This window comes from Crocodylus porosus, unplaced genomic scaffold (assembly GCF_001723895.1).
Source record: "Crocodylus porosus isolate Cpor-Errol unplaced genomic scaffold, CroPor_comp1, whole genome shotgun sequence".
Taxonomy (NCBI): Eukaryota; Metazoa; Chordata; order Crocodylia; family Crocodylidae; genus Crocodylus; species Crocodylus porosus.
Window position 1 is genome coordinate 32,840,678 of NW_017728951.1, and position 27,361 is coordinate 32,868,038.

At 42.2% G+C, this 27,361-nt stretch overlaps 1 protein-coding gene across 1 annotated transcript; it reads right to left on the minus strand.

Moving 5' to 3' along the window:
- On the minus strand, positions 1-27,361 carry FAS (Fas cell surface death receptor). Its single transcript, XM_019556281.1, has 9 exons — positions 27,200-27,361; positions 11,592-11,763; positions 10,665-10,802; positions 5,269-5,380; positions 4,334-4,389; positions 3,815-3,889; positions 3,623-3,681; positions 1,998-2,022; positions 1-598 (listed from the first exon to the last, which is right to left on the minus strand). Exons 1-9 carry the CDS (start codon positions 27,227-27,229, stop codon positions 237-239), a joined length of 1,029 nt encoding a protein of 342 aa, XP_019411826.1. The 5' UTR covers positions 27,230-27,361; the 3' UTR covers positions 1-236.

Consider the following 27,361-nt stretch of genomic DNA (forward strand, 5'->3'; position numbering starts at 1 on the left):
TTTGTACATAATCCCAGGATCTCTATTCCTAGATCTTAGCAAACAGTAGAAATGTTTCAGAATTTTTGAGGAGTAAATACCTCCCCAGTAATTAGGCCTGTTGCTTATGCTTGTCTATACACCTTCTTTGTATCCAGAATTTGTTCAAAGAAATGACATCTGAAAGCTTTCTGATATTTACAACATTAAGAAAAAATTTAGTTCATTCAGAAATAGCTTCCTGTCGATTCAACATGTTATAGCGCTGAATCTCCATAAGAATGGGCACTGCTTTGCTCATTAGTTCCATTATTTGATCTGTTGTTTTCCTGGCTGCTGGAAACAACTGACTTCAGTTTTTCCTCAATGCTATCAGCAACAGCACACATTTTGAGTTCTCTCAAGCTGCTGATCAAAGTTCTGTGTGCCCCCTTCATTCCGTGGGCTTCATACCAGCTCAGGAGCAATTTAATTTTCTGCTCAGCTGTATCATTCTGGTTGTCCTGAATCACTCGCTCTATGGTTGGTTCTGTTAATAGATGCTTCCGAACAAACGTTTTGACTTGGGGTAATGTCATCCCCTCTGCAATACTAGAAATGTGGGGGCTCAAGTCAATATCTGGAAATACACACAAAAAATGAAAATTAAAAAAAAATGGCATTAGTATTTTACTACTCTTTTTAATTTTAAAAGTACTGCATAACAGAAGAATTTGAAGCCTTAAACAGAGAGAGAGTGAGTCTAGTTGTTATTGTTTGCTCGTTTTTAAGCAATGGAGTTCAGATTAGGAATACCTTTGCTTGTTACACTTTCACATTAGGAAATCTAAATGCCCAGGGATGCCTCCATTTTCCTTTCCTGTGATGTCCTATAAACCTTAACTCTTTCTGTAGCACCTCCTTCTCCGTTACTTTTCTACTTCATGTTTGTGAAGTCCTATTAAACAAATAAGCACTCTCATATCTCAGAGCTGTGGTATGAACCACTCCATGATGATACTTTCCTCACTAGTCTCCAGCTTATGGTGTCCCAGTTACTAATGTCCCAACGCTTATCTCCCTGGCTCCAAGCCCCCTTACTATGTCATCTATAATGCAGTGTGAACACCTCTGGCTTAGAAGTCCCATAACATGTGAAAGTGGGACACATCAGCTCCTGGTTGCACATGGCAACCAGCTTGTTAATGTATTTATTGAAATAATAGTGGGTCTTTTCATCCATTTTTTAAGATGAAGTCTCCAGAAGTTTGCCTAAGTTCACAAGGCTGATCCAAGCAGAGTTGAGTTTTGCCTGTCACTACCTCCTCTTTTCATGCCTCAGCTAGTAGATTTTTGCAAAAATCTTGTTGGTCTAAGAAAAGATGTCCACAAGCCCTGATCAGTTAGTAGTTGGCATGCAGTCCCTACTGAAGCAGAACTTTTAAGACGTAGACAGAAGTGCAGCTCCCCATTGTAACTCATGGCACTTTGCAGGAAGTGCCCTGAGTTAGAATGATCCCCTGGATCCAACATAAGTTTGCTCTAGGATCCTGAGGGTTGGGGAATCCAGATGCTGACTGCAAGCCTGCAGCTGGTTTCACTTAGCAATGCCCCTCCTTCCTTCCAGTCCTGATACTGTTTTCAGAGTGGGAGGGGAAGGGGAGCTTAGGGAGCTCATTCTAGGGGTTGTACACCTGGTGCTGGAGGGTGGGATGGGGGGATCAGAGGCCCCCACCTCAGGGGGACTCCAATCCACACAACCTGCCCTCCAGCATGAGCTGAAAAAAACCCCAGACTAAACTCCCTCTATTTCCTTTACCATTCTGAAAACAGTGCTGGGATTGAGACTAATTTAAAACCAGTGGGAGTTGAGTCCAAGCAAAGAGTGCATGTGCTCATGTTTATTAATAGATGAGTTGCATATCACCCAGGAGCAACAGCTGTTAGAAGAATAAGAGACTGACCTGGCATTAAACTTTAGCAGATATTTCTACATCAATTTTTCAAAATTCTTAGAAAGTATAATGTCTATTTCATACCTGTATACAGCAGAGGGTTCTCTTCCTGAAAATAAGGACAGAAATAAGTATTAATGAGACCTTTTGCAGTTTTTCTCACTTATGCTATCCTTTTTCTTTCATTAGATAACATTTTGCAGCACAGCTGATTTGCTTCATGGGGCAAAACACACATTGCCCCTTATCCCACCCTTCATGGAGCAGGGATTTTCTCGCTCAGCTAGACTGGCTCCCCAATGATCCTGGGGGAATGGGTCTGACTGAGCAGGAACTCCTATTCCCTGGGGTTCCTCTCGGTAAGCAGGAAACTAGGCAGGTGCTTGTGGGGTCCACAAACCCCCAGAGCACCTGCTCCTTGGGCTAGGGATAGATATTACACACAAATTGGTTTAAGTGATCAGAAACTGGTTTAAATCTGTAACAAAACAGTTGTTCAGTGCATATAAACCAGTTTGAGATAAACCTGGTTGAATGTAGTATCAGACTTAACTGATCTGGCTCAAACCAGTTTATGCAATGTCTGTCCTAGGCCCCTTGCTGGTTTAAATTAAACCATACTCCCTTGGTATCCTGGCATGCTCTCTGGGCTGGACGGGGCTCTCTGCTCCACAGCATGGCAGACCTCTCCCCTCTGCTCCCTGGCTGGAGTCTCTCCAGGCATGTGCCTGGCTTCTGCCTCCTCCTCTCTCACCTCCTGCTATGCAGGCATTCCCCGTCCCTCACATTAGTTAGCAGCCCACATGTTGGGTAGCTGTGACACACGGAACAAAGGAAGAATCAACAGGGAGCTGGTAACGTCCCTCTATTTTTTTATGTGTTGATAAACACTGAGTTATGGGTGATAAACATTCCCCGCTGGGCTGTTTGGGGGGAGTGGGGGGAACCCTCCCTAATCACAGCATCTTGCTCGGGCCTGGCCATGCCGGGCTCAGCTCATCTTTGTGCAAGGGAAGGGAGGGCTGCTCTAGTGCCCCCCAGCTTCTAGCCTGAGCCACTGCAGGCATGTGCCTGCATTTCTGGGATATCTGTCTGGTTACAAAACTGATTTAGCCTAGCCAGGTTAGACTAACCTGCAAAGATTTAACCAATTCAAGCTCAAGCTTTTTGAATGTCTGTCCCTAGCCCTGATGGCTGAAGAACAGGAACAGCTCAGGCTGCTCTATTCTCCCACCACAGAGCTAACAGACATCTGTAATGAAGCAGCAGAGTCTATTACTACCTATTGTTGTGCCATTGATTTTTCTTTGATGTGGTGTGACCATGGGTAGCGATGTCTATTTGCTCATTGTTTGTGCTATGATTTTTTTTTTTATGGTGGCAGAAATGAAATGTCAGGTGTTGTCTGTTTCCACCTTTAAATTAGCTGAGGAAGCAGAAAGGGTGACATTAGGATGACACAGTATCGTCAGCTGCAGGGAATGCATTGCTAGTCTGTGCATCCTAAGGAAGCACATGTCTTTAAAAAAGGAAGCTCATTAACTCATTTTTAACGGGTGAACTTATTAATTCAAGAAGAGAATTAATTTTCTTCCTTTCTAGAGTCAACAGTCTGTAATACTCCAGAGTAGAGTTAGCTGAGGCAGATGGTCTTATATTAGCACCCTGGACAGTGTTGAATTTCACCCATGCTAAGTAATGATACTTACCCCTCTCACATTCTTTGAATACTGCTGGTTAATATCCAAGTTCTTGTAATTCTTCCTGACTGAAACACACAAATTCAAAGACCTTTAAAAACTGGCACAGAGTTCAGGAATTATATCAGTTCAGGAATGATACCTGATAACATTTAATTTTAAGCAATTCAGATTCAGTTCAGTGTAAGAAAAGAGACTTACGCCAAAAGCAGTAGCACAGCATTCCAGCCAATGGCAGTAGTAGTATAAGTGCCAACAATGTCCACCAAAAGTTTCCTTATAAGAAAGACCATCAGAAAATTTTCATGAAGGTAACAAACAGAAGCAGATCACTGTATAACAACACATTTCAAACTCTACATAGGATCAAGAAGGCCTGAATGAGGGAGGTCTTTTTGTGGGTGAGTGAGCAGAGAGATGCAGGGAGCCTTCTCCTGCCACTTCTCAAGTTACTGTGCAGGGGAAAGACAAGAAATGGTTTCTGTTCTCTCCTGCTCCATGCTAGTGGCTCATTTGCCATACATGACTTTAAAAGGGGCATATGATTGTTTTCCTTCTACTCCATCAGCCAGAAGCAGTGTCCACTTTGTGCATTGTCAAGTGGTTCAGCTCCATGCCGCCTCCAATGTGGACATTTGCCTATTGGCCAGAGTGGCCCTTTCCGTATAGCTGCATTCTACCATCAGATACACAGGAGTTTTAAAAATTACCTTTACATACCTTTACATACAGTATTTGAGGTTGGGGTGCAGGGTACGGCAATGCCATTTTCACACCTACAGAAATATGAATAGCTAATATTAATGTTTTTTCATAGGAAAGGTAGAAAAACAATGCAGTCTGTCAAGAGGGTGAAGCAGTCACTATGTTCATCTATTCTTACCATCCTGCTCTTTAATATACGTTGGTATTAAGAATTTTGAAATTAATGAAGGAGCCTCTCAATTTTTCAATGCTGCGAATTCTCTATGGGTTTTTGTTCAGTTCCTAGTCATGAGTCATAGTGTAAGTTATGTTAAGAATATTTTTATTTACAGACTGCACATTCATTTCCATGGACACTTAAGGTGTGATGGGTGCTTTACTCTACTTAACTCCTTATCTACTACTTAAAATCATTATCAGGATTACCTCAGCCAACTAGTCTGCTCGTTTGTAACTTGCTAACTTGAAACAGTCCTCTGTTCACGCTAATGGAGCGCACACAAAGGCAAGCTTCAAAAAATTCAAAGTGGAAATGATTAAAATAGCCTCAGTATCTGCACACAGATTTACCATATTTCTGCTTTCAAATGCATATGTGCCCATGTGATTGTAGAAACCCAATTCAAATTGAACCTGGCGCAGTTGTAAACCTTGTGCAGACTTAAAGAAAAAGGCTTGTTTTAATTTAATTAAATTAACTAAGCTAGCTTTACGTCACTGAAAAACTCAGTAAACTATAACTTGACCGCCAAAATGAAGTACAGTGTGCTTTACTATATTAGATGGGACTTTCAACATAGATGAACTAGTTCTGTGAGCTAAAGCAAACACCTTTTTACCATTCTAGACAGTGCCTTAGATGTGCCACTGAAGCTAACTTAAAAACTGCCTCTGCCCACAACATGATCTTATATAGTAAATTGATGAAATAATACAGGCCTAAAACTTACTTGTCACATGGTTCACAATAGTCTGTACATACTCCAGCAATACAAAAATAACCACTTTTACACCTGCATTTTGTATTGTGGGTGGTGGTACAGTTGTCTTCAACTTCCAAACCTAAAATAAATCCCAAAAGTTTGTTAATATTACAAAAAAGCAGGTACTCTGAGCATTTTACTGCACTGTTTGCAAACTCTTCTTCTTAGGCTGTATTCATGTAGCTTTACTGCTGTGTGCATCAGTATTATAATAGTATTACAATATTGTTTTATACATGCTCCTCCTGATTATAGGACATTGGGAAGAGGAGGATAAAAATGAGACATCTTAGCAGAAACTACGAAAAGGAAAGCTTACGCAAGATACTTTTGCTAGAAGTTGCTTCTATACATATAGATATATACTTAAAAAATTAGCAGTTTTTCTTTTTTGTCCATCATATATATACCTTTTGGCTAAGTACAGACAGTCAAAAAGCCTGAGGCTGAATTGATTCAGTAAATTGGATGCTTATCTTGCTGGGATCCTATGACCCCAGCTGACTTCCTGCCCTTTGGGCAGGGGGCTGGACTCGATGATCTCCTGAGGTCCCTTCCAGCCCTGATGTCTATGAAATCTATGAAATCTGTAAGCTAGTCCAAACTGCGTAGATTGAACTGAAGAGCAAGTGAACACACATTTACTTTTGATTCCCAAAATACTGCCACATACCTGCAGTGGCTCAGACCAGAAGCTTGGGGATGCTAGAGCATGCCTCCCTGCTCAGCTGGGGCAGAAAACTTGGGCAAAGCTAGCCCACCCACTGTGCGAGGGTGGGGATTGCAGGGGAAGTGCAAAACATCCTGGGTTCCTTGGGGATTGTGAGTTAACTTGAATCTGGAGAAGATCTGGGACAGAAGTTCAAAAAACTGATTTATGTTAGATCAGTTAAGTCTGATACTACATCCATCCAAGTTTATCTTTAACTGGTTTTGACCATTTTTATGGCTAAACTGGTTTTGTGCACTGAACTTCTGTTGTGTTATCAGATTTGAACTGGTTTCTAATCACTTATACGAGGGGTTCCCAAAGTTTTTAGGTTGTGGCCTGGCAAACCGTGGCCTGAAAGTAGCCTTGTCCCGGCAAACCGTGAACCAGGGGTCACAGCTGACTATGGCCAGAATTTCTGGCTGGAAGACAGGTAAGGATACCCTCACACCCCTGACGGGGGTGAAAGGGTGGGAGAGGTAAACCCTGTGCTGCTGCAGGCCCTGTGGAAGGAGCTGCAGTGTCTCTGCTAGGCTCTGGGGGACTGCAGTTTGCCAGTCTGTGGCCACTTCCAGTCTGGTAGCCGACTGTGCTGTGGACCAGCAGCTAGGCCGCGGCCTTGGGATTGAGAACCCCTGATTTATACCATTTTATATGTAATTTCTGTCCCTAGCCTTTAAGATTTGGGATTCACTATTAGCTTCTGCACTGTAGAAACATTTTGTAGGCTTCAGGTTACTTTTTAGGAGTAGATAAAGGAGGTAGTGTGTTGTGTTAGTCTGAATTCAGACTGAAGGAAGGGTAGGGTGGCACCTTTGAAACTGATTTGTTTAGAGAGCTCCTTGAGCTTTTGCAGGCAACAGCCTACTACATTAAATGATGTAAATAGGATACAGAAAGAAAGGATTTAATTAGAAAGAAAAGAGGGGAGGAGACATTGCTGAAAGGAAAAAAGGTGGGTAGATTTTATCAACAGGGATAAACAAGGCAGTTAAAACACATTCAGGGACACTGGAATTAACAGCTGGTCCAGAGAATGGGATAAGAATCCAGATTATCTTGGATGATTTTGTGTTCCTCAATTTTGTGTTCAAACTAGTTTTTAAAGTTGTCCTTTAAGAACAGCTACTCTGAAGTCAGTGATGGAAGGTCCAGGGATGTTAAAAGTGTTACCACGGATTTTGCGTGTTTCTAGAATTGATGTAAAAGAATTTATGTCAAATCCCTATTCTTTTCCCTGGTATTGCCTTGTCTGGCCTTTGTGGTTGGTTCCCATCCTGCCTTAAACTGCACATGTGGCCAGGAGTCAGCTGCTCAGGACTCCCAGCCTCAGGAGTGCATGAGAGCACTGATCAGCTGCATGCTGCTCCCGGCCACAGCGGGTGCAGTGTAGTCAAGGGCTCTGCGGCTGGGAGCCATGATCACCTGCGGCTCCCAGACAAAGGGGTACATTGAAGCCCTTTGCACCCCTGTGGCTGGAAGCAGGAGCTGATCTATACTCCAAGCCTCCAGGGCACACTGTGGTTTTTGAGTCCACTGTGCCCCAGAGGTTGGGAGTGGTAGCTGATTGGGGCTGCCAGCCTTGGGAGCACATCAGAGTCAGGGTTCTTTGAGGGTGCGTGGGAGCCCTTGATTTTGATATACTCCCAAGGCTGGGAGTACGGGATCAGCTGACCGGCTGCCTACTTCCTACATGATCCTGGGCTTCCTGCACACTGGCAATATGACATGATGGGGATCTGGTCCCCAGTCCCACAATTGCATATTCTGTCATGCACGTGTAGCAAATGCATGTGTTTGGGGCATGGTTTTCTAACAGGTTTGGTATCTCTTATTGATTTTTAAGTACTCCAGCTGAGGTTTCAGCACCAAGAGGAAAACAACTTCTCTTTGGCTTGCATATGACATCCCTGTAAATACAACATTTGCCTCTTTGTAACAGTGTCACAAGGTTGACTTGTTCATAGATTTCATAGGCATTAGGGCTGGAAGGGACCTCGGGAGATCATCGAGTCCAGCCCCCTGCCCAAGGGGCAGGAAGTCAGCTGGGGTCATAGGATCCCAGCAAGATAAGCATCCGAATTTCTCTTGAAGGCGTTCAATGTGGGTGCTTGAACCACCTCCGATGGCAGACTATTCCAGACCTTGGGGGCTCGGACAGTAAAGAAATTCTTCCTTATGTCCAGCCTGAACCGGTCTTGCAGGAGTTTATAACAGTTCGACCCTGTTGAACTTCATTTGTAACTTGTTCATCTCTTTCTTCTGTTCTGCAGGTATATGTATATGTATAGGTATTCTGTATAGGTATAGGTATAGGTATTCTGTTCTGCAGATATATGCTAGCTGTATATGTTTTATTTGTTCTTTTGACTGTTTCTTTCATCTTGAATGAATTTCATCTTATTGATTTCAGATAAATTAGAGAAACTATCAAGATTATTTTGAATCGTGATCCAGTCTTCCAAAGAGCTTACTGTCATCCACAAATGTATAAGCTTACTGTATTCCATCATCCAGTACAAGATTACTACTTCCCTTCCTTTATTAGAAAAAACTCACTAGAAAAAACAAGTAAGGATCACATTTGCTTTTTTAACAGCTCTATCACATAGGTGTCTCCACTGTCTAATATAACCAGGTCTTTCTCCTCCTTTGTTTCCACCTGCTGATCTCCCAGCTTTTAGTAGAAATCCTGTTATTAGTCCTTGATGATACAAACTGGCACTTTGTATTACTGAACATTATAAAATTGTGATTAGTCTTCAAGGTCCATCCAGTTTTTCCTGCATGATGATTCTCCCCTGCATTGATGGTACCCCCAACTTTATCAGCAAATTTCATTAGAAAGCTCCTACTTTTATGTCAAAGCCACTAGTGAAAAAACAATAAGATCTATTCCAAGACCGATCCTTGAAGAATTTGACTGGTAGCCTCCTTTCAGCATAAGGCTTCCCCTTTCATTAGAACCTGTTGTCTTTCTTGTAGAGTCCTTATCTACTGTACAATTCATGTATTAATCTTCACCTTTTCCATGTAGCATATTATTAAATACTTCAGAGATACAGATATATCAGATCTATCACATTTCCCCTTGAATTGCCTAGAAAATTCATTACATTATCAAATAAGGTTACCACATTAAGTCAGTTTGACACGATTTACCTTTGCAAACCCCTGTTGCATTTTATCTCATTTTCCACATTCTTATTCATGTCCTTATTCTTTCTTTTGAAATATGTTCTAAGATCCTGCATACTACTGGAGTCAGATTAATGTAGTGGCCTTTTGTTTCCTTAGGTAGCAGTGGTTTCAGGTAGGCACTTAGATAAGAAGTGGAGACTTTTGAGTGTCTATAGGGGTTTTGAAAGCATCTACAGGAGGGTTAGAAGCCAAAACAGATAGCTAGATCTTACTCAGCTTCACTTAAAAAGAACAATTTTAGCAATTGCTGAGGGATGAATTATGGGCATATGTCACAGCTCAGGGCAGCAGAAAGTGCAAAGGTGCAGCATTTCAGACATTCCTAGAAGCAGATGTCAAATGTCTTTTGTCTTTCTGCTCAGTGAGGCAATCAAATACTATGTTGGGTCTGTGTCTCATGTAGAGGCATGAGAGATTATGAGAAGGGTCTTGCTCCCTGTCTCTTGCACCTGCATGGACATAAACAGTCAGGTGCAAAGAGTTGAAGGATTTTTGAATCTCCAGTACTTTTAAGTAACTACTCTTTGTAAGCCTTTAAAAAAATAAACCTACTAATTCTTACCTTTAATATGACTTGTGCCCCCTATCCTCAGCCACCTGCAACAGGATTTCCTCAGAAAATACTGCTCAAATTTCTACAGTGCTTCAGAACAAGTGCTGGGTTCTGAAGCACTTCAAAAGAAGCCTGTTTATGCAGCACTTTTGTGTCTGAGAAGTAGGAGCTGCAAAGTTGCTTGAATAGTAAGTATAACTACATATCACGTTGAAAACAGCAGGTGTTGTGTTCTCCTGGATGGACTCTCACAAATGCTCAGATACCATTTCATAAGCAGGAGCAAGCCTATGGCGAAACTTGCCTCTGTCCAGAAATCATTTTGACTGTCTTTTACCCCAAGCATTATTATTTTTCATAAGGAAGTTTGTGAAAAGATACTAAATGAAAACCTTGTTTTGAGATTGCTTTGCGTTAGCTTCCTAAAGCTGTTTAATACACCTAAAAGATTTCCATTGTAACCTAAACTGTGGTAACTCAAGATAAATATCCATGTACTGCACTCAGGGGTGGGGGCATAAGGTAAACTACTTGCATTGCAAGCTTCAACATAGATGGAGAGCAGCTTCTGTGGGGCTTCTGCACACCCTCCAAGGTGGACAAATACGGCGTAGCTACACTTCTGCCTCTTAAACTGCCAGCATGTGTAGCTGAGCCTCTGGGAATGGGAAAATAAGCTTTCCCCTGGTAAGGGTTGGGGTGGCTTAGTCCTCTTTTCCCTTTACAGAAATAAAGGGATTCAGGTATCAAATAGTAACTTTCGATTACAATTCCCTACTGGTCTGTTTCTAGGACATCGTAAACTATGTGCTATCCTTTGTTCAGCACTGTGATAACGTCTCAATCTAGCCCAAAACCAAATATTTTTCCATTACTCGAGTTTCTATGTTATAGACATACCATGTCCACTGTCACATAGCTGGCACTTTCTGCACTTCTCAAGATAATTGTGCTTATCCATGAAGTTAACTCCATTGCTGCATGGTGAACAAGTTGGTGTATTGTTGCCTGTTGTACAATCATGCTCTTTGAATGTACCTTAAAAAAAAAAAAAGAATGAGACCTGCCATATCTGCTCCCAGGAAAAAAAAAACAGATGTGGTTTCTCTTCAACTCTTGCAATATTTTCTAATTACAAACATTGGCAAGATGAAGATTCCCTAAATACTGTAGACAGTTTAAATGGGTATGTATCCATTCATGTGTTTTAATAATGTAGCATATGCAGGACTGAATTAAAAAAAAACTTATTTAGAAGAAACAGAATGAAAATGTATCAAGCAAAATGATATTTTGAATGAAAAAGCATGTGTACAAATGGAGGAGAGTCTTGAGGGTAAGAGAGCATGTATGAACTTCCTGACTTCCTTAAAACTGGTGTACATAGTTGTCTTTGGATTTTTCTGTTAAAATCACTTTACACGTGACCTGGGAAGTTATTGGCATAAACTTAGTGAATGCTTAGGAAGCACATTTTATAAGATTTGTGTAGCCTAGTTAGGATTGGAAGAGATAATGGGAATGGTGTTAGTAAAGACTGGACAAATCAGGTATACCCTTAAGGAAAAGGAGCCCAAATAAAAAAAAACTACAACTAGAGGCCAGCCAAGAAAGTCCATTTTGCAGTGCCCAAACTTCCAACTGCATGAGATCACTAAGTTGAAGTAGTCCTGTCATTGTGGGAAACGTGGCTGCAGCTAAGTTCTGAAATACCTATATCCTAGAGAAAGCTATATCATGTAGATTATGCAGCAGGGTACAATGCTGCAGGTGGCTATTTCTTCTCAGCTCTTCACTTTTAATAGATTGTCTTAACATAACACCTACCTGGTGGACACTTCTTACAACAGGTCTTGCCATCGGGTACACGGTATTGATCAGACTTGCAAATAATTTCTCTTTTAGCAATAATCCTCTTTATAGCAGTCCTCTTGTATGCAGTCTGTACTGCAAGTGTATTATCACTTTCATGTTGTGATCCAGTGCTCCAGCTGAAAACCTGGGATAAAACATTAACATTATTTAAGGACTTGTTATAAATGTAGTTTGTGGTTCCCCTGATAGTACTGCATCAGGACTGTTAATCCTCTTAAATATGTTGGTATTTATCACATTATTGTATAGCTTTTCTGAATGTTATGAAATCAACACATAGTAAATCACAGGGTCTTACATGTCATTATTCAGCATTATATGTAGTAGTATGTGGAATGTAAGGTTGGAAGTAAATACCTAATAGGCCTATGGTAAGTCCATCTATTTGATCCATAACAGGTGATCTCTGTCTTCAACAGATATACCTGGGTATATTTTAAGCTAAGTAAACTACTGTTTCCAGGAACTGCTTTCACTACATCATAATACTGAGCCTAGATCTGCCCTTTCTTAATCAATAATGAGGACCAAATAGGTTTGGGACCTTTCCTAAATCCTAAATCTTGCTGTGATTTTTGTAGGTACTGAGAGGTAGTTAGCCATTTTATGTTTAAGTTAGGGTGTTTATAGACATGCTTCAGGAGGTAGTGGAGTGAGAAGAGCGCTTCAAGAGCCATGCTAATTAACAGCACCCGGAGCATCATGTGTATCAGCATCCCCACGCTGAAAAATGGCAGCAGGGTGATGAGCTTCAGTTCAAAGTGCCCCATCACCATTTTTCAGCATGGAGACACTGATACACATGACACTAGAGTCTGTTAGAGCATAGTAATTACCATACTCCAGCAGGCTTGATTAAACAAGTCTGCTCTGATGTGCTGTAATTACAGTATGTTCAAGTAACCTCCCTGCATATGTATAAGACCCCTTAAGCACCTGACTGAAGTGAACTCAAATTTATGAAAGCTTATATTCTTTATATATATTATTTATATTTAATGAGTCTATAAGGTTCATATCTAGCCTGCCTTATTTATGGGCACATACATAATGTACTGAGCTATCATATCTTTTGCTAGGATTTAAATAGGGCTGTGCAAAATTTTGTCACTAGTTTTGTTTTGACCTGTTTTGAGGTTGAAACAGCAAAATTGAAACAAAACAGATGTGGTCAAAACAGCCTCAAAACAAAACAAGGCAAGCTGAAGCGTTTTGCCGTTTCAATGGTGTTTCACCATTTTGCCCATAGGCTATAATGGGGAAAGTTGAAACAGCCTATACCTTTGTCATTTCTGGCCAGATTTGGATAAAACTTGCAGAAATGGTATCCCCTTCTGAGGGCATAAAGCATGCCAAGTTTCAAGAAGTTAGGTGCAGGGGCTTTGGAGAAACTGTACCCCAAAATGTTGAGACCAAACTTGTGTCATGTGTATGTGTTAATCCACAGCGGGGTCAAAACTGCAGGATGCTAGCCCCTGTGGAGGCCACAAAGCCTGCTAAGTTTCAAAGAGATAGGTGCAGGGAGTTCAGGGAAACTATACCCCAAAATCCTGAAAGCAAAACTCATGTCACGTGTATGTGTTAGGCCACAGCAGGTCAAAACTGCAAGCATGCTACCCCCCTGCTGGGCCACAAAGCCTGCTAAGTTTCAAGAAGATAGGTGCAGGGGTTTGGGGAAAACTGCACCTCAAGCTGTAGACAAGCAAAACGCATGACATGGGTGACACTGTATGTTGAGGAGCAGCAGGGTGAAAGCTGCAGGCATGCTAGCCCCTGCTGAGGCCATGAAGCCTGCCAGCTGTCGAGAAGATAGGTACAGGGGTTCTGGGTTCTGGGGCCCTGCACCTCTGGCTGCTGACAAGCAAAACTCATGACATGGGTGCTTGTGTGACTGCTGCCTTTCATCAGGCAGCAGGACTGAAGATCCCCCATCACTTGCCATCACAGACCTGGGGGTAATAATTGACCACAGTATGAACATGAGCCAGCAGTGTGATGCTGTAGCCAGCAGGGCTAACAATACACTGGCATGCATCAACTGATGCATCTCCACCAAAACCATTTCAAAGAAATTATTTTCCTACTCTACTTGGCTCTTCTCAGCATTGGTGAGACCACAGCTGGAGTATTGTGTCCAGTTCTGGGCTCCGCACTTTAACAAAGATGTGGTACAGCTTGAGAGAGTCCAGAGAAGGGCTACCCATATGATCAGAGACTTGCACGGCAAGCCATATGAGGAAAGCCTGAGGCACCTGGGACTCTTCAGCCTGAAAAAGAGAAGGCTGAGAGGGGACTTGGTAGCAGCTTACCACTACAGCAGAAGCGTATATCTAGGGATCGGTGAACAACAGTTCACCAGGGCACCCTTGGGGAAAACTAGGAGTAATGGTCACAAACTCCTGGAAGATCGTTTCAGGCTCAACATTAGGAAAAACTACTTCACAGCTAGGGTGTCAGGTGTCATGCCCTCAGAAGGGGCTACCATTCCTGCAAGTTTTATCCATATCAGGTCAGAAATGACAAAGTTATAGACTGTTTTGACCTTCCCCATTATATCCCATGGGTGAAACGTCAAAACAGGGTCGAAACGACAAAATGTTCTGACGGAACGAAACGGAACAGCTGTTTCAACTTGAAACAAATTCGAAAAAACACTGTTCTGTTGAAACATTGAAATGCCGGTTAAAATGGAATGCTTCCATTTCTCACAGGCCTAGATTTAAACAAAAAAAGTATTATTTCCATTACTGTCCTTTTTTTGGTTTTCACTCACAGCCCTAGATGTGTTTAATATTCATTATAAATATATGACAAAAATAGTCTTCCTCTTTTGTTTCTCTGGAGAGTAAGGTCCTGTGTGCTCTACTGTATAGCCTGAATCAGATTGTAGAGAATTTTGTAAAGATTTGGATGTGTGCTGAGATGTACATGTCTTTCTAGAGAGTGTCATATACTGAAATGGAGTATTTTTTGACTAGGAACCATATTCTTATATGGAAACACATACACATGCAACTTACTTAAGTTCTGCTTTTACTCTCAACATCCATTTCTTATCTAATTGTGAGGCAAAGATTTTTGCAGGTGATATCTTTATTGGACCAGTTGCATGGTTTTTATCAGGGACCTAAAGTATCAGAGGCTGATGAAGACTGCCTTGCATTCAAAAGCTTATCTAACTTTATCCCAACCATGCAGTTGATTCAATAATTATATCCCCTGCAAAATCCTTGTCTCTTTGCACAATTTTTGCACCATCACAATTACAAAATCACTCCAATGCTATCAAAATACAGAAGAGATCTTATCTGTGAAATTCTGATAATGTACTTGATACTGTAGAAGACAGAAAAATGAAGACTGCTTGTTCCAAAGAATTTGTGGTCCAATTTAACTTTAATTTATATTATTTCTTCTGCCTTGAAATTGAGGCAGTGACTTTTATTTAAATAAAAGGTAGAGCTGTCTGTTTAATCTTAGTAGTGTTTTTGTCCTTTTTGAAAATGGAGGATTATGCATATGGTGGTGGAAACTGCTGAGAGATGATTTTACTAAGTGGAAGGCTCTATGGAGCCTGTGGTAGTATAAAAGGAAGTTGCAGACTATCTCTGATATTGTGAATTGATTTAAATCAACAATATTTAAATCTCATATTTTTTTCAAGATTTGAAACAGGAAACCTTGATTTTAATTGGTAATTGTAATCTTGTTTTGTGTTTGTGGTTTAAGTTTTGTGTTTAATTAATTTCTGAATGAAAGGTTGATTTTTGTGACTGTTAACTATTCAGCTATATTTTGCAGATAAATATGAACTTTACACCAAATTTGGTATTTTGGTTTATCTGACAGGTGGGTAAGCTATGCCATGCCTATGCAATCATGTAGGTTAACATACATTTACTGAGATTCTTAATTTTTTTTATATTTTATTATGTTAGAAAATGTCAGCTAACATTTCTTATTTACCAGTTATATAATCATTTATGTTGGTTTGGTATTGAATGAATACTGAATTCTTATTAGAATGCAGGAAACGTGTTATTAGTAAGGTAAACTTCTATTTAAATATATCGGATAAAAAAGAAAAAAGTTTATCAAAGCATATTTCCATTTAAAACTGATCAAGTATATAAAGAATGTATTATTTGTGTTGAATTGAACTTACTGGTCAAGTTCTCCCTTAAGGCTAAATATAGACATTCAGAGGTGTTAAGGGGAGGCTAAATCGATTCAAAATAGCTGTGTGATATCAGATAAATCAGAATGAAGGGGACTAGCGGGGATGCTGGAGATCTGCTGGGGGATGGAGGGGAGGCGTGACCCATGAGCAGTGGGGGGGCAGTGTGAACCACAGGTGGGGTGGGTGGGGCCAATGCGACCCCTGGGTGGGGTGAGCTCCCCCCACCCAGTGAACCTACACCCCCATCCCTCCTGCCCTTACCTTACTTGCCTATACCCCTTCTACAACCAGGTAACTTGCCACCTGGATAAGAGAGAGGAAGTTGACGTTGTATACATAGACTTCCAAAAGGCCTTTGATTTTGGATCCTATGATGTGCTAATGAGAAAATTGGAAGATTGCAGGCTTAACTGCCTGACAGTTAGGTGGGTAGGAAGCTGGCTGTGGGGTAGGACCCAGAGAGTTTTAATGAATGGATCTGTGTCATCCTGGCGAGAGGCAGCCAGTGGTGTCCCTCGGGGTCAATGCTTGGTTCAGTGCTATTCAACATCTTTATCAGTGATTTGGATGTGGGGGTGAACAGCTCACTGGACAAGTTCGTGGACAACACCAAGTTATGGGGAAGCATGGTCATGCTTGAAGATAGACTGCAGATACAGGCGGCACTAGACTGCCTAGCAAGTTGGGAGGATCAAAGCCAGATAAGTTGAACATCAAGAAATGTAAAGTGCTCCACCTGGGGACGGACAATCCCTAACAGACCTCCAGGCTTGGCAGTACCAATCTGATGAACACCATGAATGAAAGGGACCTACGGGTAATAACAGACCACAGCAAGAATATGAGCCATCAGTGCAATGCTGTAGACAGCAGGGCAAATAATACTCTAGCATGGATCAATCAATGCATCTCAAGCAAAACCAAGGAAATGATTCTTCCACTTTACTCAGCATTGGTGAGACCGCAACTGGAGTATTGTGTCCAGTTCTGGGCACTGCACTTTAACAAGGATGTAGTAAAGCTTGAGAGAGTCCAGAGAAGAGCCACCCATATGATCAGAGACTTGGATGGCAAGCCATATGAGGAAAGCTAAGGGACTTGGGACTCTTCAGCCTAAAAAAGAGAAGGCTGAGAGGGGACTTGGTAGTAGCTTACCGCTGTATTAGGGGAGCACATCAAGGGCTCAGTGAACAACTGTTCACCAGGGCACTCTTGGAGAAAACCAGGAGTAATGGCCACAAACTCCTGGAAGACTGTGTCAGGCTGAACATTAGGAACATTTCTGCGTAGTCAGGGTGTCCAGACTCTGGAATAAGCTCCCCCCAGAGGTGGTGCAGTCACCTACCCTGGAAATCTTCAAGAGAAGACTGGACGGTCACCTTGCTGGGGTCACCTGACCCCAGTTGTCTTTCCTGCCTAGTGCAGGGGGCTGGACCCAGTGACCTTCTGAGGTCCCTCCCGGCCCCTAACAATCCATGAGCATATGAATCTCTCCCAACTTGCTTGGCTCCCACAGTGGCAAATGCTGATAAAAGCATCTGCACCCTGAGCAGCTTGTGGGATGGGGGTTGAGAGGGCTGGCTGGTTGGGATGGTGGGAAGAGCAAGGGAGAGGGAGGGCAAAAAATAACCCAGTGCAAGGTGGGAGGGGTGTGTGTGAAAGGACCAGCCCTGGGGCTGGGGCCAGTAGCTTGGTTTTCCCAGCCCTGGGGCTGCACAGCGGAAGTGTACCGAAGTTCAGCATTCTGGTTTGACCTAAATCAAATAAATTTGATACTACATAGATCTGGGTTTATCTTAAACTGGGTTCTGCACATTTTAGACTAGTTTGTGTGTATGGGGCTTCTGTACAGTTACAAGTTTAGACTGATTATTGGTCACTCAGACCAGATTTGTAAGTGGAAGGTTGGCACCACGATGAGCTAAATTTAAATCGAACAGTCATTTTGAATCTGATTAAATCTCCTTAAATGTCTGTAGTTAGCCCAAGATTTTAGAATTAGTAGATCTTACCTTATCACACCCCATTCTAAATCAGAAACAAGAAAAAAGAGTGCCTTTTCATTCTTCCTCAGTTCCTGATATTTGAACAAACTAGTTTCTGAACTCAGCTAATCTGAAATGAAGAAGCAGACACAGCTGCCAAAAGCTTGTGTATCAGCTTTAATAAACTCTGCTTCCAGGTGGTTAGCCAGTGACTTCCCCAGGTTCTGTAACTTGACTTTCTTTAAAATGTTGCTAGCAAACATATACTGCTTAAACATTTTAAGAAATAATTTGAATTATTTCAATAGCCTCTCATAATTTTAGGTATTCTAAAAAGGTATTTTAATTTCCCATTTAATTGTAAAAAAAAAGAAATTTAAAAAGAAAAATACATCTAATATAAAAAGGCCAATTTGAAAGACAAGTGCACTGTCTGAAAATATTTTTTACTGGGCTGTATATTAATTAAATAATTGTTTTACCCACAGTACCATGTTTTGTGAAAGTAAATCATAGGTACACATCACTACAATGCAACATTTCCTCGAGCTAAAATTTTTAACCCTTTCAAGGATCGCTCATGTATCTAGTTTATTGCTTCCACTTATGGTAGAGACAACATCCTCTCTGAGAAGGACGGAAGGCATTTTCTATTCATGTATTTTACATTTGTAGAATATTCTATTTTGGCTGCATTTCATAGGTCTGATTTTTCATCTGCATCTGAGCTGCTGCTTCTAAAATATTACATGCTAAACTCTATATAGCATTTTTGAAAAACAATTAGGCACTTAGTTCCAGTAGTTCTTATCCCTCAACAGAGGGACTGTAAGGAGGGGGAGGAAGAAGTGCAGAGTGAACCAGAAGCTGCTCCTTTCCAGCCAGTTCTGAGTGCTGTAGGAGCATTTCTGGTCTGGGTGTGGATCAGATATGGTGGTGGTAGGAGAAACACTGGCTGCGGTGAGGGGTCAGGTTGCCTTCAGCACCTGCAGCTGCCCTTATTGACTTCCTTCCGCAGGAGCCACAGAAGGATTTGGAAAACCACAATCCAAAAAAGAAAGCTTGTAGTTAGTTAGAAAGGCTGTCAGATCTCCTTACTGTGCTTTTATACCAGTGACTGGGGTAATAGGTCCAACACATTTAAAGGGGAAAAAGCAGGCATGAGCACAGTGAAACATTTTGCAGAGGAGGAGACAATAAGGCCTAGAAATATATGGAAAAGGGGGAATGTGTATGAAGAATCAAGGTCAATGGTCCAAATTTATCCCTTGTATGACTATAAAAAGCATATGGCTATAGGTGCAGAAAGTTAAGGTTACTGATGAAATAAAAATGAGCATGCAAAGAAAGAAAAAGTGTAAATCATGGAGGAGGAAATAGGGTCAAATGGGTGATCAAAGCAATAACTAAATAACAGCTACAAAGCATGACAGACAAACTTGTGCACAAACCACATTACACCACTGTTAAATGTGTTCTCATAACCACAATAAGCACGAATGCTTTGCATTTCACCCAGGTTCTTGTATACAATATATTAGTAGACATGGCAGGGGAATATAATGGAGTGTATAGAGAAGCATTTTATCACCATACATAATAAAAAGAGCTTCCTCATATATTTACAAAAAGAGTGAGACATTTCTCGGAAGTGGTTCTTCAGGTAACCTCACAGGTCTACAGAGGTGCTGCCACAGAAACTGTACAATATTCATACAGTGCTCTCTATCTGATATACCTTTTTTACAATGTAATATTCTTACTTTTTGCATAACTTTTTCTTCTTTTTTTGAATCTCTTGGAATTGCCCTTCCCACAAGATAGCCACTACAAGATGGCTGTGTGATGAAATGAAAGATTTATTACTAATTAAAAAGAATATGCTAATGTCAATTTTCTCATCTGTGGTACACTTTCAACACCATTCAACTCCTCCTTCGTACCCATATAAATAACAGTACTCTCTGACAAATAACAGTAGTCCATGACAAATAACAGAAGTTGCATATAGACCCCAAGGATAATAGGTGCTTTTTATTAATTATATTTCTATGCAAAGAGAACAAAATGGTTTTTACCCTGAAATGACTCAAGCTGTTTTTATTCTTTTCCTACACACCCATTTTACAGTGAAAATTCAAACGGTAAGCATGACATCAGTAGAGGCAGCAGACTAGAAACCCCAAGGAGAATCACAAGTTAGGGCCAGATTCCCGAGCTCGGTTCTTTTTGACCGTTCATTAATATTTTTCCAGAACTCACTATTCTTTTGGGGAGGTCTCATTGAAGTAGGTCCAAAAGCAGGCATCAGCTACAGGTTCCTTAGCCATATAGCCTCAAATTGACTATATTTGTGGGGAACCAGGGCAGAGCCACAGAAGACCTAGTGGATCCCTTATGATGTACTGATTTGCTTACTTGACTTCAGAGATTTTGCTTGGGAAAAACTTCCTCCCATTAAAAAGTTTCAGAAAGAGGCTGCATTATGTATGGGTGTGATATGGCCCTATAGGCGTATGAGGACCACGTCTGCACGCAAAGCCTTTCTTGTGTACAGCTAATTTTTAAACTGATTTCTTCATCCATCAAGTTCAAAAGAAAGTCTCTGCTTTTTCCTGTAGCCCTATTTATCCATAGTCCTCTTTTTCAATAATTTCCTGTCTCATTTTCGACTAACATTTTCATGTATTCAGAACTCAGCTGCCTTTCTTGCAGTCTTCATAAGTGCACTCAGCATAGCTAAGGACTTTCAAAAGAATTAAAGAAAAGGGAAGGGGATTTCCTTGCTGGAAATTTAATTTGTTCTGATCATGATTACTCTTGGTAATTGGCAAACAAATATAGGAGCCTTTCTTTTCATATTTTGACGTTCTATTCTGCATAATCAAAATCCCTTGTATGAGCCCTAGCAGGATGGAACAGAATGATAGTTTTTGTATTCAGTCAAATAATCCAGTGCTATCCTTGAATATTTTTAGGTGAAACAGATCTTTGTGGTAGCAGGCTTCCTATAGCATTTCTTAACTTTTGCTATTTTCCCCCACAACAATCTGTAGCATACATTTATTATCAGAACCACTAGAAAGGACAGTAGGGCTATGTGAAGCTTTGGTAGCTGATTTGATTTGGAGGATATTCAGGCCGATTTGGGGACTGAATCGCATAATCCAAATCAAATTGGGAAACCAATTAAAAACTCAGAATCGATTTGAAGTATCCAAATCAATTTGGAAAAGCGTCGGAAAAGATTTGGCCACTTTGGAGATTCGACCATAGACTAAACAGGTAGCTGACAGCTGCTTCCAGCTGGTAAGTCTGCTGGGCTTGGGGGAGGGGGAGGGGAAGGGGCGTGAGGGAGGGATGGACTGGGGCTGGGACAAGCTGTCCAGCTGGGGTGTGGGGGTGCATTACTCGGGGAAGGGGGCGGGAATGGGATGTGGATGTGGCAGTGCTGGGAGTGGGGGCTCTGTCCTGTTACTGCTTGCCCAGCCGGGGCAGAGGGGGATGGGATGCGGGTGCAGTGGAAGGCGGCAAGCAGCAGCAGGGCATAGTCCCTGCTCCCAGTGCTGACGCCTGCATCCCACATCAGGCACCACAGTGCTGGGAGCAGGGACTATGTCCTGCTGCTGCCCAGAGTGAGCCATGCCTGCATCGTGCCCCACCCCGCACCCCCACACTGCAGGGCTTTTTTTTTTTCCCAAAGCTTTGCTTCGCACTCACTACCTGCACCTGTGGTGATCGGGGCCTCTGGGTGCTCATGGCAGAGCCTCCCCCATGCAGCATGAGGTAGTGGCGGGCAGTGGGGATCGCCCCCCCTGCTTGGCACCCCTGCTTGGCACAAGCTGCCTACTGGCGTGGGTGCAGGCATGGTTCAGCAGGGTGCTGCGCGATGTCTAGGAGCTGGGGTGGCTCCACATGTCAGCTGGAGCCTAGCAGTACTCAGCCCCAATGGCCCTAGCTCCCAGACAGCACGCAACACCCTGCAAAGCTGCACTTCACCTGCACCATGGGGCAGCTGCCATGCAGGTACCAGGCAGGCGGGGTCACCCCTGCTGCCCCCCAGTGCCGCATACTGCATGGGAGGGGGGCTCTGCCATGAGTGCCCAGGGGGGCCCCAAGCACCACTCCTGCAGCCAGTGAGTGCTGGGCTTATTTTAGTTTTTTTTAAAGTGCCGGGACTAGGCTGGGGCCAGACGGGGGATGGGGCTTGGCAGGGCAGCCATGGAGGCTTCTCGTGTGGCTCCCCTAGGCCGAGGAGTGGCAGGCACAGCTGGAGGAGCTACGGGAGAACCTGCAGCCACCCAGCTGTGCCTGCCTCTCCCCAGATGATCCGAATCACCAAATCTCTCTGAATCGGTGCTGAATCTTCTGAAGTGGATTTGGCCAAATCAGTTCAGGGCAGTGATCCGAATCTCTGAATCAAATCACTGTCCTCCAAATTTGCTGAATCTGAATCTGAATTGAATGCTTCCCTATTTGCACAGGTCTAAAGGACAGTTCCGCATGGCATTCCTCATAAGAACCAGCAGAGCTGGAAAATGTATAGTATATCTTCTTTCAAATCAACAGAATTAAGGTAGCATAATCTCCTGGCATCTGTTACTTGGTACTAAGCATGCAGTTTCAACAGCAGTGAATGGAGCCTATCGACACTGGACTCCTAGGTACTCAAAAAGGTGACCAACTTTGAGATAGTCAGTTTTCATCTCTAATCTCAGTCTCCATCTGGGAAATGGGGGGTAATAACACATACCTTTATCATGTACCTTTCACCTGCAGCAATAGGTCCAAGCAAAAGGACCAAACAGAGCAAACTTAAGATCTGTTTTGCCCAGAAGATCCCGGGGGTTCTGTTTTCCCCAATTTATACACCTAACGACAGTTCATCTTTTAAGAGGTTAAATTGATTCAGCATGGTTACCTGATATCAGGTAAGTCAGGATGGGGGGGCTAGCTGGGGAGTTGGGAGTCCAGCAGGCTGGAGGGGATCAGGGGTCTGATGGGGGATGAGGGTAGATGTGAACCCCCTGCCACACTCCCAAGGGGTAGATGGGTAGACACAACCTGCGGATGGGGTGAGGGTGTAGGCATGACCTGCAAGGGGTGGGGGGAGCTGCAACCTGTGGGTGGGTTGGGGTCAGCCCCAGCAAACCTACACCTTCATCCCTCCCCACCCCTACTCCCACCAGCTCCAGCATTGGTGAATGCCAATAAAAGCAGCTGCACCCCAAGTGGCTTGAGAGGGCTGGCTGGTGGTGGTGGGGAGCCAGTGGCTGGAGAGGGCAAATAATAGACCAGTGCAGGGGCAAAGGGGAAATGAATAGAGCAGCCGCAGGCTGTGGGCAGTGCCTGGGTCTTCCCAGCCCTTGGGCTGCACAGGGGAAGTGCACAGAAGTTCCATGTACCAGTTTGACCTAAATTGAATTAAGACTGATACCACATAGACCCAGGTTTATCTTAAACCAGATTCTGCGATTTTTAGACCAGCTTGTACACATGGAACTTCTGTACAGTTACAGGTTTAGATGGATTGTTGGTCACTGAGACTGAGTTTGTAAGTGTAAGGTTGGCAATGGGATGAGTTAAGTTTAAATCAGGTGCCCATTTTGAATCCAATTTAACCTCCCCAAATGCCCATACTTAACTCAGATGTTTAGTAGGGATGTGCGAAATGGGCTGTATGAAATTCAGATTCAGCCCAACTTGGGGACAGTGATTCAATTGGTTGATTCAGATTACTGCCACCAATTTTGATTCAGCCAAATCCAAATATGAAGATTCAGTGTTGATTCAGAGAATCAGTGCTTTGGCCATAAACATGGCTTGAAATGTTTTTTTCTACATACTTTGAGGTACCAGGCGTGGCTCATGAATGCTACAATGCTGGGGCAGATGGAGCATCCCACAGGAGTGCAGGGGGCCCCCTGTGTGCTTGGCAGGTTCACCTGGAAGTGGACTGGAAGTATTTCCGGTCCACTTCCAGGTCCACTGGGGAGCACCCTGCCCCTCCCCCCACACCACCCAGCTCAGCAATCATCTGTGGGGGAACCCTGGGTGCCCCCCAAGACCCAGGAGGCACCAGTCACCGGGGCAGTGCGTGGAGAACCCCAGCACGCTACCCGGTAGACCTAGAAATGTACCGGAAGTGCTTCTGGTCCACTTCCAGGTCCGCTGCTGAGTGTGATGGGGAGCTCCCCCATGTTTCTGTGGGAAGCTTCATCAAACCCACCATTGCAGCGCTGACAAGCTGACCGGTACCTTGAGGTATGTAGAAAAAACATTTAAAGCTGTGTCTATGTCTGAATCGCCGAATCTTTCTGAATCTCTCCAGATTGATTCAGAGGGTTCTGATTCAATTCAGAGAGATTAAAGGGTCTCCTGATTTGGTTCGGATTCGGCGATTTGGCCACCAGATTAGGCCAAGCCTTCTTTGACTCGAATCAGGGACCGAAGCTTCACTCAGCCCTAATGTTAAGTGAGTTGCCTTAAAACTAAAAAGAAATAGGGGTTCATTCTAGAAAACGAAAGGTAAAATATTGTTCAAATACAGACTTCAGTTATGCAAACTGCATGACACTTATACTTAATTTCACACAAATGAGTCATCCCATTGAATTTTATGGAGTACTTGTATATACATTAAAAAATATATATGTAAGTCTCTGCAGTAGGTTGAATACCACTTCCTGCATCCTGGAAAGGTCTTGCATTCAAATATCAAGTACCAGGAGCCTACCTCATACAATATGGATCTTACCTAAATTCTCAGAAATTAGCTGCCTGTTACATAAATTCACTATATATACCAGAAATCACTGGCTAGTGTCTGATTGTCTTTTGAAAGTATAAGAATCCATTACTCTTCAGTTTATGTGATTGATAGTTTATGCTTTGCATTTATGTTTCTTTACAAAGGCAGGTCTAGTCCCCTAATAAGGGGAATTAGATTTTAAGATTGTTCCTGACTCTGCTTGGATATGTAGATTTACCTGGTGGATTTACTTGCAGGCTGAGGGCCTAATCCACTATATTACATCAATGCTTTCCTCTAGGAAAATGAGTAAGTTCCTTTCTGTTCTGGCTGTATTAAAAAAGATAATATTCTATGCTATAAAAAGCAGGGTAAACTGGAATAGCAGATATGTGTGAAAGCAACTTCTTCTCATAGCACACAGAAAAACGCTGCTAGAAACATCAGCCTATTGTGTACACTGAAAGGTACAGTGTTGAGATAAGTTGTTCACACCACTTTTGTTTTGTTAAATAAAATAAAGTTGGGTGGATACATTTTTTTATATATATACTTGGAGTATTCTCTACTATTGGTATACTACTGACATTTCTCTCCTGGTGTACTGATACATAAAATGTGTGCCTTTTGTTTTGGCCTTCCTTCCTTCTATTTAATTTTATTTTGTGGGTTTGTGCCAGGGCATTGCGTTTGTTAGTTCAGAATAAACCTGGGTTAGTTAATCACTTCACCATAATTAATTTTGCATCCACGTTGTGGTAACTGATAAGTAATTTTTAATACAGTAGTTTTTAATAATTTTACCACTTATTTTTACCTTCAGCATTGCAAAAATCTATTCCATATGTGTGTGACCTTCCTGTAAAAAGATCTCAGTCCCTATATCAATCTTGTTAGACTCAAGGCACCCCTTGAAAAATACCAGGCCCTAACTTTCACTCATTTTTTTTTTGTCTATAGAAACAGAGCAATTTTTCTGTTGCAAAGAAAGCCAATAGGTCAGAATGTTTTTGACACTATGGATACCTCCTTAAAATCTCTGGGTTTATCTTATCCATCGTGTGTAGGTGTTTGTTAATATTGACTGACACCCTTATAAAGATCTTGTGGCATCCCTGTGGTCCATCATGGATCTATATATCCTTGAGAACAGCAGGTGGAGACAGCTCCATGCAATTATGATCACCCATTATTAAAGACTTAAGCGCTATTAAAAAGGATTTTTCTCTGCTAATGCTTCTCATGCTATAGAAAAGGGAATAAATTATGCCTGATCCAACAAACGCTCAAGCATGTGCATTTTAACTCCATTGGTAGTTCCTTTGTTTTCAAGGTGATACTCATGGTACAGAAGTCAAGCACATGTACATTTTGGCGGTACTGGAGCCATAATTAATATGTTTATGAACACATGAAAGCACATTTCCTGTTCCGGATTGGTATCAATAATAATTTTTCCATTAATATTATTTAATTCAGTCGTGTTCTGTAGTTTACAGATAATATATGGGTCAGTACTTACTGACTACTACTAGGCTTATCCTGTTGTGCTTATGCTAACAAGTGGTGGTGGTAACTGGGTGTAGTCGACAAACTTTCAAAACCGGAACTGCAGAAGACCAAAGTTGGCATCCAAAACAAAAGTTCACATAATACATCTAAATGAGGACTCTATGCCAGTTCCACAAGTTATTTTTTGTTGCAGTGTGAAATGTAAATAAGTATGTAAATAAGTATATGTAAAGAATAAACAAAGAAATTTTGGTTTTCAGCATTTTTTCACAATACAGAAAGATACAGGTAAAATGTTGCTGTCATCCTTCAAAAATATGGGAGCACATAGGAGTTTCCAGGCTCCTTAAGTATTTTGTTCCCCAGCATTTTTAACAGTGTAAAACATTGGAAACATTCTCATAACTTTTACGGAAAAAATGTATCGAAGACAAAAACATGAGTCACATGGTCTATGAGTTGCTCATTATGTATCTTAAGGAGCTCTAAAGGCTTTCTGTTTTTTTCCCTGTTGCGCAACAAAGCAAACAAAGCTTCAACTGGAAGTTAGTATCATTTCACAGAAATGCAATGTGATTTTATGAAGACGGTCAGGAGTTATTTTACCTTTACTGGATTATTTGCTATGAGCTGTAGGAGACGACTCTGTCTCCTACACGAGGCTGCCTGTGCCTAAATGACATTTACACTTAATTGTTCAATGAAGGAACTGCTTTTACTCATGAGTTCTATAAAGCATTAATGCTCTTGAGTGGTTTAATGTTAATAACTAAATACTGTACAGTGTATGCCAGCACTTGCCCTGCCTCCTTTAGTAAGATAAAGGGGCAGCGGCCCGGATTTCATTTCAAAGCGGTTAGTAGTGTCTTTCCGTCTGTATTTCAGAGAGATATTTATAGATAAACAGGATATCATTACATTCTTTCTTCTTAAACTGAGTAGGAGAGAGAGCCCTGCACAACTGCTTGGAATACAGAGGAAGAAGGTGGACAGCCCTCTTCGCTGTCACTGGGACAGCAGGCAAACCTGCAGCTCTCTTGCATGCTCGCTGTCCCACTGCCCACTGTCCTCCCCCTTTTACAGGCTTATAGAGGAAAAGGGCTAATGTCAAGGAAATGGAGACAGGACTTACAAGAAAGGAGACCAGGAGCTTCTTGATCATGCTGTCAGTGCTATGCCCAGATAAGCCCTTGAGAATTCTATCTTCCAAACTGAAAGTAACCCAGCAGCATAAGAGTAGCTGTCCTCTCGCCGTCACCACCTAGAGAGAGCACTTCTCTGACTGCTGCTGTAC